Genomic DNA, 11054 nt, shown 5'->3' with positions numbered 1-11054 from the left:
TCAGTGAGGTAAGAGGGGGCGTGGTTATGGAGGGCTTCATAGGTGAGGAGAAGGACTTTGAATTGGATGCGTTGTGGGACAGGGATGGCCGCAGACGAGCTATGTTTTTTAGGTGGAAGAAAGCAGTACTGGTAATTTGACTGACGTGTTTTTCTAAAGAGAGGTTGTTGTCAAAAATAACTCAGAGGTTGTGGATGTTTGGGGAGGAACGCAGAGTGGAACTGTCAGTGGTGAGGCAGAATATGGTTTTGGTGAGGGATTTGGGACAGAAGATGATAATGTCTGATTTTCACAGTTTAGTTTGAGAATGTTGGCTTGTATCCAGGACGTGAGCCAATATCAGCCGAGACCAATGATGTACCGATATTAACATGCATCCCTACCATCGCCACACAATGCACAGTGGTCTAATATGCACTCAAAATAGCCACAACAGTTGTAAAGTGTAGAGAGAACTGGACCAAAAAGCCGAACTCAGAAAGCAGTTTAAAGTGGATTTATTTTCAGTAAAGCAAGAAGGGGTGTCTTGGGTTGATCCAGTGCAGGCAGGCTGAGCAGGTCTGGAAACAGGTCAGTAGGCTGGAGTTGCAGGCAAACCGGTGAGCGGTGAGTGTGGATCTGAGGCACAGAGAAACAAGGTTTAGGCAGAAAGTCCACGAGGGAAAAAGCAACAAGTAGGCTGTAGTTAGTACCACAAGGTAGACCAAACGATCTGGCAGGGGCGTGGTGTTTTTTACTGCTGGGGTTGATTAGTGGATGGATTTCAGGTGAGCAGGCAGACTGGCAGCAGGACTGATGAGAGCCACGCCCAGACACACAGACACAGAGAGAGACACAAACACTTTAACTAGATCTGTGCCGCTGTTCGCCAGAATTGTGGTTGTGTATGTTATCTGTCTTAAAATCAATAAATGAATCGATAAATAGGTAATAAATAATTAATATATAAAGTGTATTCACTAACAAAGACCACACCAATAAGATAAAGATTTCGAATGGTTTATTGGGTATGATGGATTATGGGTTTGGAGGAAAGTGTGAAGGGGTGAGGATTGAGGGATTAGAGAATGAAAGGATGAGGATGAAGGGATGAAGGTTGGGGGTCAAGGGCCAGATGGATGAAAGGTTAGGGATCACAGGGTGAGGATCAAGGGATGAAGAGTGAGGAATGAAGGGATGAGGATTGAGGGATGATGGCTGGGTTTCTGGGTAGCAGGCGCACGCGATGATGGATGTGTTGGGTTGAAGGCAGGAATGCAGGAGGGATCCTGAGAGTGAGTCTGACTGGGGGAGTTGTCTCTTCGTGAGCTCGGCTTCGGGTAGAGCCCCCACTGGTTCCTGTTTGCAGAAAGGAGCAGAGAAAAAGATGTAAGAGGCGAGAAGGGATTGGGTGGGTGGGATGTGAGAAATGTGTCGAAGAGAAAGAGAATGCATCAAGCGTGCTTAAATACTTCTGGGCAGAAATGGGATGTGTTTTAGGCGTGGTCTTAATGTGACACTTTCTAATGTCACAATGGAGGGACAACTACGCAGGTTGATTTTAGCGCTGCTCATCGTGGACTATATTGCCGTCATTGTTCATTTTAGTCAAACCATACAGTTTGAAAACGAGGCGCGGCTCCAACTAGAAAACAATGTTTTGATGCATTGGATGTGCTGAATGTGCATATTAAGGCAGTACAGGAGGAGGTGCACATTAATAATCCTCCAGGACTGTAACATGCTCATGTTTAACCCAAACAATGTGTCATGTGACTGCAGTTGCTTCACATCCAGGTCGGAACACCTTCTCACCACAAACCAACCGCACCAGAGTTCCTTTGGAACCGACCCGGCTTCACTCCAAAGTCGTCAGAATCCAGTGCTTGGGCAGTGACTTGAGGCAGCATGATACTTGGCCAGTCGCTGTTACTGTTCACAGTGCTCATGTGTCAGTGGGAAACGTGTCAGAACAAGAATGAAGGTTAAGGTGGCAAAAGTCCAAGTAGGGTAAGTGGGAGGGGTGGATGGGTCCAACAAAACTTTCACCCGGGGGAGCAGCGTTTGTGTCCCGTAAGACTGTAAAGCCAAACCCTGTTCTTGTTTCTAAGCCCAGCCACATGTGTGTTGTTGAAGGAAAAAAACATCAGTTGGCGGTGTTATTTAGAAAGAGACTGTATCAAACTGTACATTTCCTGTGAAAACAGAAGTGTATTTTGAAAACAGACAATGCATGTAACAGGCTGAAGTTGACACGGCGTCCCAGAACGTCAACAACCAACACACCCAGGGTACCTTGGACGTCATATGTGGATGTGGAAAGTCCATGACCAAACGTGGACATGTGATGAGGTCACAGTGATGTTGTAACTGGACCGAGACCACCTCTCCAAGAAGGTCTCCGTCCGGTTGTTTTGGTGTGCGCCTGAGTGCGATTGCTGTGTTCACACCTGCCCAAACGAACCAAACCGAACTTGAGTTAGTTTGAACCGAACCAAACAGAGCAGGTGTGAAAGCACCCTTAAAATAAATGGTTCTTTATAGAGCCTTTTAAAGATTCAATCAATATCCCAAAGCTTTTTTGCCTTGTTTGGTCTCATGTTTATTATAATTCTGCAGGATTATTATGATATGAAGTTAATTAAACAATTACTGCTAATTTAAATAAATTAACCTGTAATATTTAAATCGTCAGTAAGGTGCAGTCAGACCTTTGTCACCACAAACCTGCTGCAGATTAAAGAAAAGAGAGCTGGTTTCAGACTGACTGTGCTGCTCAGTGTAAAGCAGCTGCAGCAGTTTAAAACCTCAGTCTGGTTTCTTTGGATCTTCTGTCTTTGGCTCTAAACTTTCTTCCACCTTAAATCGGCACGTTGTTCCTGTCTCGCGCGCTCCCGGCGCTCTGCTGGTAGCAGCGGGGGCGCGCGCAGCTGCGGGTGAAGAGTCTTCTCCTGTGAGGGGAGAGACAGTCTGACAGACAGTCTGAGAGAGAGTCTGAGAGACGTGGACCGTCCGGGAGCACAGAGAGGTGAGTGCGCCTTCACACGCTTTTTTGCGCTTTTACGCGCAGATTTCCTCCGTGATGTCACCGCAGCTGTTTGATCTCCGCGCGACAATATGAGGACATTAATTTATTTTAGTGCTGTGAGATGTCGGAGCTGCAGCTGTGACCGAAATGAAGCAGAAATAAATATTTGATGAACCTGCAGAGAGTTCAGAGTTCCTCATGTTATCAGTTCAGTATTTTATCATAACGAAACAAAACCTTCTGAGCCGCCGTACTTCATGATATGAAGACAGTTTTATGATGCTGTTAACTCGAGTTCAACATGTTGTGTTAACAAACTGAAGATTTGGGTCTGATCAGTTTTTCCAGCTCAGCTCTGTGTCTGTGCCAACAGACGGTTTATATAAGAGTCCTGGTTTCAGCAGCAGCAGCAGGTCTCACTGAGCTGCGGTCATGTTGTGTCTGAAACATTTCAGAGCTGTATTAGTGTAACATTATTATAACTTAGGTCACTATATATTTATATTGCATATTATTACATATTACATATTTATATTGATCTTTAGGAGGAGCTCGGTCATGCTGTCATGTGCAGAACACATGGAGTTAATAAAGCTGCAGGTGGAGTTCAGGGTTTGTTTGCAGCTGCAGGTTATTTCAGGTTGTAAAGACTTTGGTGCCAAGAACATTTCTACAGATCTCTGGAATAATTTCAAACGTTTGACCTTGAATCAAAAAAAAAAAAAAAAAAAAAAAAAGCATCCAGATGTGATATGAGAGGGTTGACGAGCAGCCAATGAGAAACATTCCTGAGAGACAAGTTCCTGCAGGACTCCTGCGTCTGCAGCTTGTCATCAGTCTCCTGCAGGACTCTGCAGGACTCTGCAGGTCTCCATCAGACTGCTGCTCAAACATTAAACCTCTCACAGATAAAACAAAGCTACAGTTCATAACTTTACACAGTTTCATGTGTCTGCCTGTTTGCTGCAGGCAGCTCACACTGCAGAGTATCTCCAGGAAGTTACGATATGTAACTGTAATATTTCACAATAAAGAACAGTGTTAGATTTAGATTTAGCAAATTTATAATTCAGATGTTAAAATTTAGTAAATAAAATAATTTGATAGAAGCAGTCTGTTAAATCACAATAATATCTGGAGTTTAACTGAGATTACAGTGAAGTACTGTAATACACTGGGAGCATGCTGCTACATCACAGTAATATGCAGCAAAACTACATTGAGATCACAGATTACAGTAACTTACTGTGAAAGTGATGCAACTAGTAGCCAGTAAGTTTTAGATATTTTACAGATAGTCACCAAAATATTTGGCGTTCTGCAAACTCCAGATAAGTCATATTTGTACGTAGATAAAAACTTTACATTTCAACAACACTGTGGTTAACGTGTCGTACGATATATCAGAGTCCTGCACGAGTCCATTTTTGATAATCAGCACCCGCCCATACTTGTAAAGCTCAGCACCAGAATCGTCCCGTTTCCTGTCATTATGTCTCAGTCAAACCTGCACCCCTGATCAAACCCCCCCAGGCTCCAGTCCCTCACATGAAGCTGGTTCTCCGTTCTTGAATTGGACGTCTCTTTGACTGGATGGTGAAAACATTCAATCACTGCCAGGTTAGGAAACATGTTAGCATGCTCCTTCCACCACCATCAAACCTCCAAAGGATCTGAACTCCATGTAGGCTGCCACCTCATCCTCAGGCTGCACAGTTTCATGGCTGGAGTCCTCCACGTCGGTGACCAATGTGACCACGGGGTCAAAGGTTACACTTGTGTCACTGACTTTCAAAATTAAAGGAACTGCAGCTTGATAATAGTGATTTAGATGTTAGAATATTACACATGTACTGCACAGCTTTTTACTTTGTTTTATTGTGAAAAATAAATAAAAATAACTGAGCGCGGGTCGCAGTGATGACTGAGAGGATCACTGCTGTGTGAGTCTGTTAGTCTGGAAAATCCTGCTGAGCTTATCTTTAAAATGTCTTTCTTTAAAGGACCTGAGATCATTGGAGAAACTGATGTGAGTGATGGAAAGAATCATCTGGATTTCCCATCATGCATGCTGTGTGTGTGTGTGTGTGTGTGTGTGTGTGTGTGTGTGTGTGGTCTGAGGTTGAGAAGCAGGTCCAGATGTGTTCAGAAGAACAAAAGAAGACTGTGTGTGTGTGTTTAAAGTGTGTTTCTGTAAAGCAGCGTCTGTTTCACCACAGTGATGATGATGATGATGATGATGATGATGATGTGATCTTTTGTCTGCAGACAGAGACAATGTCAGTGTTTGTGCTCAGAGCTCAGATGACAGTCCTCTCTGTACAAACTGTATTTAGCGGTGAAGTTTCAGCTGGTTGTAAAACTGTAATTATACAAAACACTGCTGTGAAATGATGAAGCTCACCTTCGTCATCATCTTTGTTTGAATATGGAAAAGTTCCACAACTAGAGAAGGATCTTTCTCTCAATGCTGAACTGTTCTGGATCATCCAAGTCCTTTTCTTCTTCTGTGACTCGTGTCTCTGTCACGTCTGTTGGATTAGGTTTCATTTGTCTTCACCACTCAAAGAGAAATTAGGATGCAGCAGAAACATTATATTGTAATATGATATGTTACCACCAGAGCTGGGGATTGAACCCTCTTTAATATCAACCAGGTCTCACTCTGAAGTCGTCAAAATCTGGCACTTGGGCAGTGACTTGCAGCATCAGACACTGACGATAAAGCTTTCCTTTAATGACGGTTTGATACGTGGCTGTTCACCGATACAGTTCAACAGTACCCGGCTGCGTCAGAGGAAAACACCTTGATCAGTCTGTCCTCCTTTTTTTGGGGTTGCTCTGCAGTGTCATCAGTTGCTCAATGCTGGAACTTTCTCTGCAGGATTCTCCTTCATTGGGACACAGGTTCAGTCCAGTAATTTTGGTGTAGGACGTCGCAGCTGAGTGTGCAGGCAGCAGAACAGGTAAACTCACAACGTAGGGCTGACTGGCAGTCTCTCCACAAGGCCACATGGAACAGAAACCAGGAAGGTGGAAGCAGAGCTCTTGGTCAAGACCAGAAGGCTGAGTGGTTTACTGGGGAGCAGACAAAGCAGGAGAGTCAGAGATAGGCAACATCGGCAACGAGGAAGCAGTCCGGGAACACGTGCTTGAAAGTCTTGTATGGGAATGACAAAGAACAATCTGGCAACGAGAGTCTGTGACGCTGGAGTCTTGATAGTGGTGGAGAGTAATGAGGCACAGGTGAGCAGAGCTGGCTTGATAAGGTGGGTTTGGTAGACCGGCAGGAGCAGGAGATGAGAGGACAGGTGATAGGCTGGCAGGTAGGTGTGGTAGAGAGGCGGGGTGAGTGGAAATTTACTGGTTGAGCTGAATGAATGGCAGGTATGCCCTCTGTGTGAAATGACCTGTGATTGGACACAATCTCCCAAACAAGAGGATGAGCAGACATTTGCATGTCTTCATGAATGTGTATTTAAATAGTATTTTCTTCTATCTTTATGTTTCTTACCAAATCAAATTCCTGATTAATAAACTGGATTCTGTCTCTGGTTCTGATGCTTTTGTTTCCAGGATGAAGCGAACAACCTTCCTGCTGGTGTTTGGAGTCGTCCTGAGCTGCTGTCAGGCTCAGGTATCACCTCTCTGGTGTTCTTTTATTTGTTTCTAATCATCAACTAGTCTATATAACATAAATACATAATCATCCCTCTGGCACGATGAAGCATCTTCTGTTGCTATGGTAACATGTCTTTATTGGTGTGTCCCAGTCGGAGACGGGAGGCGAGGAGACGGACGCACAGGAGGAACATGTGGAGCTCTTCACCACCCCGACTACTAAGATGGGCGCTGCCACCTCAGACTTCGGCTATAACCTGTTCCGCGCCCTGGCGAGCCGCGAGGCAGCCACCAACGTGTTCCTGGCCCCCATCAGTGTGTCTGCGGTCCTGACGCAGCTCTCGCTGGGTGATTACACAAACACACAATTAACCAAATACAAACTAGTGTTCTGGCTTTGATGGCTGTGTGTGTACGGGTCTGTAGAGAGTCATTTCCGTTTTGTTTTGTTTAGGCTTTTGTCATTACACAATTTGTTCTAAAAACAGTCTGCCCAGCTGCCACCAGCATCGTTAGGCAATGATATTTGAATTTAGGTTTTGAAGTCGGGTGTCAGCACGTAGGTGGTTTTCTATGTTGTGACCTTGAAAAAGCTTTGATATTAACATTTAACAGTAACACTAACATATTCCATGCTGCTCATCAGTCTGCCTGAGCCATGAAGCGAATGCACCACCATTCTGTTGAAAACTGAATCTTTCTGTCAAGTAACTTCACCCGGTGTCTTCTGTCTCTGCAGGAGCATCTGAGCAAGCTCAGAGGCAGCTGTTCCGGGCTCTGAGGTATCACACCCTGCAGGACCCTCAGCTCCACAGCACCCTGAAAGACATGCTGGCTTCAGTCAGGACGACCGGGAAAGGCCTGAGTACTGCTGCACGCATCTACCTGGCACGACGTGAGTTCCTGTTGTGGATTGTGGGTGACTGGATCAGGGATCCATATGGAATTATGCTCCAGCTACAACAAAAACTTTTTTATATGTACAGCGTTATCTACAGTTTATGAAGAATCATGAAGTTTTGATGCAAATGGAAAAGTTCAGCTTTTGTCGGGGAGTAAAAATGGGATCCACTGCTTTAAAACGCAACTTGTCATTGAGCCAGAACCTTAAGTATTTATAACAGGATGCTCTTTCAGTTAGTGTCCCATTAAGGCGAGTAATATTCACCTCAGCTGTCCACAAAACAGCATGCATTTGGTTTTATCTGAGTCTAACAGATGCAAGTTATTAAGTGCCTGGGCAACAGAGGGCGCTGTTGCATATAAAATGGCATCGTCTGGATACAGATGAATTGTGCTGTTTCGAACTTTAACACTCAAATCATTAATAAAATTGTGAATAGAAGTGGTCCCAGAATAGAACCCTGTGGCACACCTGTATTAACACTCATGGATTTCACTTTGCATCGTAGAGTCGAATCAGTGAACTGTGTTTCCTGACAGTGGTTTTCCAGAGTGTTCCTGAGCCCTTGTAGTAATATCCTTTATACAGTCATGTTGGTTTTAATGCAGAGCAGTCTGAGGGGTCAAAGGTCACAGACATTCAGCCTTGACCCTTACATGCAGAGATTTCTGCAGATTCTCTGAATCTTTTGATAATATTATGGATTACGGATGGTGAAATCCAAAAATTCCTCGTAGTTGTGTGTTATAAACAACTGTTGGACTGTTTGTCCACGCAGTTTTCCATTAAGTATTGAACCTCACACCGTCCTTGCTTGTGAAAGACTGAGCTTTTAGAGGATGCCCCCTTTCATATCCAATAATAATAATGCTAATCACCTGTTACCAATGGACCTGTTTACCAGTCTTTAGTCACTAGAATCTTTATAAACCCTGTATTTTCCCTCAGCTTTTGAACCGACATCTCTTCTTTATCATAATGTTAATCTGTCTGAACTCTGTTTTCAGGACTGCGGCTGAAGCTGGAGTTCTTCGACCTCGTGGAGCAGCAGTATGGAGTTCGTCCCAAAGCGCTGCAGGGGGGAACCAAAGATCTGAAAGACATCAACGACTGGGTGTCCCAAGAGACGGGCGGGAAGGTACAGCGTCTCCTCACCAAGTCCCTCCCCCGAAACTCTGGCGTGAACACCGTGAGTGCCGCCTACTTTAAAGGTATGTGGAAACTCTGCTGTGGATCTGAAAGGAAAGCCGGCGAGCTGCTTCAGCTGTTCAGCATCCAGAACTCAGTTTTCTGTGTGTAATCAGGGAAGTGGGTGACTCGCTTTGGTCAGACTGGAGCCATGGAGAACTTCGAAGTGGAGGGCAGGGCACCGGTCCGCGTTCCCATGATGCAACAGGATAACTACCCCATTAAGATGGGCGTCGACTCAGATTTGAGCTGCACGGTGAGTGTTTTCTGCTCTGTTTTCTAATCTGTCTCGACTGTCTGACATCTCCTCTGAATGTTTCCTCTCCCTCCAGATCGCTCAGATCCAGATGCAGGACGACATCAGCATGTTTGTCTTCCTCCCAAATGAGGTGACGACCAACATGACGCTGCTGGAGGAGAGTCTGACCGCTGAGTTCGTCCAGGACCTCTCCTTGACGCTCCATCCTGCCCAAGTGTCCCTCACTCTGCCCTCCCTGAGACTCAGCTACTCCACAGACCTGCTGCCACTGCTCAGCGATGTTGGTGAGTCCACGTGTGCACGGGTGTTTTTGAAACATAGTTTTGTGTCTTTTGTCCACACACAAACTGTGTTTTAGGTCACTGGACTTACTGTTAAACTCCGTCCAGGGTGAGAACGTTCAGAAACTTTTCAGTGTTGTTTCCTCGACACATCATCCTCCTCTTTTTCCTCCATTTTTATTCCTCTTTCTCCTCTTCATCTTCTCCTCCCTTTCCTGCAGGTCTCTCTGAATGGCTAGCTGACACGAACTTGGAGAAAATCTCGACCCAGCCGACCACGCTCAGCAGCGTCAATCATAAGGTTGTCATGGAGACGGCGCCCGAGGGGAACCAGTACGCCAGCACCGCCTCAACGGCTCATCTGACCTACCGCGTGGACCGACCCTTTATGTACCTGATCCGAGACGAAGCGTCGGGGGCACTGCTGTTCATCGGCAGAGTGGTCAACCCCAAAGACCTGACGATATAGCACGCACACACACACGCACACACACACACACACACGCACGCACGCACACACACACGCACGCACACACACACACACACACACACACACACACACACACACACACACACGCGCACACGCGCACACGCACACGCTATGAGGGGTCAAACGTTTCACCCAACCACACTACAACGCGTCACTTGCGCCTACTTAGGACACATCAGATCTAATCAAACCGCGTGAGCGCATGCCTACATTTTACATAGGGTTACTATGGAGACATGAGTGTTACACACACGCCCGCTACATGACGCGCAGGCGTTGTGCGCTCCACTCACACGACGCGCTCACACGTCTTATCAGTACGCGTGCACAGTGCGTTACAAACGCTACACATACACTACACCTGCGTGTCTACGCACGCACGTCCGATTAGCAGAGTTAGCATAGCGATGCTACGTGTCACATGTCTGTAACACAACGCGTTGTTGCTTCAACAGCTGACACTTTTGACCCCTCTGATTACATGACGTGTCTACGCACGTCTGATTAGCATAGCAAGCTAGTTAGCATAGCGATGCTACGTGTCACACGTCCGTAACACGACGCGTTGTTGGTTCAACAGCTGACACTTTTGACCCCTGTGATTACATGACGTGTCTACGCACGCACGTCTAATAACCAGACGTCTAGGCGTGTGCAGGCATTGCACGCGCATTGCATGTGTAACAAGTACACGGTGATGGTTGCACACGCAATTTACACGTATCAATTACGCAGTGAATGCAGTGTGTGTGTGTTCGCTGATACTTTTGACCCCTCATACACACGCACACACACACACGCACACACACACACACACACACACACACACACACACACTCTTAGCAGGTCCTAGGAGGGATTCCAGGTGTTTGCTTCTTGTTTCTGGTGGCAGATATTTTTGAGGATATTGGATTGGATTTTACTTTCAGGCTAAAACATGTGATCACATCACCCTGATACTCAAACACACTCTGAGCTCACCAAAGGATTGTTTTTTTTCTAAGGAATCAAATATTGTCATTTGTGGTACAAGAAATAAACGACAATGAAACAAAACGTGTTGTCGTGTCTGTTCCTGCTCTCCAGAGGATGAACGTTTCATTTTAACTTCCTCTGAACAAACTTTAAAGATTTCAATTCTGTCCCAGTTTCTCCTGGAGAAACCTTCACATCGGAGATTCTGTGGGACACGAGTTGCGTTCAGTGCCAAAATTTTTGCACAATCCCCAAAGATTGTGTAACATATAATCACTGTTGGGCTGAAACCTCATATGTCCCAAACTAATACTGTTCAGCAACTGATT

At 45.6% G+C, this 11054-nt stretch overlaps 1 protein-coding gene and 1 long non-coding RNA gene across 4 annotated transcripts; one reads left to right on the top strand and one right to left on the bottom strand.

The window, feature by feature from the left end:
* Window positions 1–1108: 1108 nt before the first annotated feature.
* On the bottom strand, window positions 1109–5324 carry LOC126385872 (uncharacterized). The gene is made up of 3 exons (XR_007569455.1): window positions 4556–5324; window positions 2275–2429; window positions 1109–1338 (listed from the first exon to the last, which is right to left on the bottom strand). It is a non-coding gene; the product is annotated as an uncharacterized LOC126385872 (long non-coding RNA).
* On the top strand, window positions 2880–10806 carry serpinf1 (serpin peptidase inhibitor, clade F (alpha-2 antiplasmin, pigment epithelium derived factor), member 1). Of its 3 annotated transcripts, none has more exons than XM_050037659.1 (8): window positions 2880–3007; window positions 6584–6644; window positions 6781–6976; window positions 7368–7523; window positions 8540–8743; window positions 8837–8976; window positions 9053–9263; window positions 9482–10806. In XM_050037659.1, the coding sequence occupies exons 2-8, from the start codon at window positions 6585–6587 to the stop codon at window positions 9727–9729; spliced, it is 1215 nt and encodes a 404-aa protein (XP_049893616.1). In that variant the 5' UTR covers window positions 2880–3007; window position 6584; the 3' UTR covers window positions 9730–10806. The 3 variants fall into 3 exon arrangements, with proteins under 3 accessions (XP_049893616.1, XP_049893624.1, XP_049893606.1); XM_050037667.1 differs by having other exon boundaries at window positions 2960–3007; window positions 6568–6644; XM_050037649.1 differs by lacking the exon at window positions 2880–3007 and adding an exon at window positions 6096–6253.
* Window positions 10807–11054: the final 248 nt, after the last annotated feature.

Source organism: Epinephelus moara, chromosome 3, assembly GCF_006386435.1.
Source record: "Epinephelus moara isolate mb chromosome 3, YSFRI_EMoa_1.0, whole genome shotgun sequence".
Lineage (NCBI taxonomy): Eukaryota > Metazoa > Chordata > Actinopteri > Perciformes > Serranidae > Epinephelus > Epinephelus moara.
This window is presented reverse-complemented; position numbering and strand designations above follow the sequence as displayed.

Bases quoted from the DNA above. Each gene is read 5' to 3' on its own strand.
- serpinf1 (XM_050037649.1), top strand. The intron at 8,744-8,836 runs GTATGTGGAAAC...GTGTGTAATCAG, and splicing joins GAGTGCCGCCTACTTTAAAG to GGAAGTGGGTGACTCGCTTT. The intron at 8,977-9,052 runs GTGAGTGTTTTC...CTCTCCCTCCAG, and splicing joins ACTCAGATTTGAGCTGCACG to ATCGCTCAGATCCAGATGCA.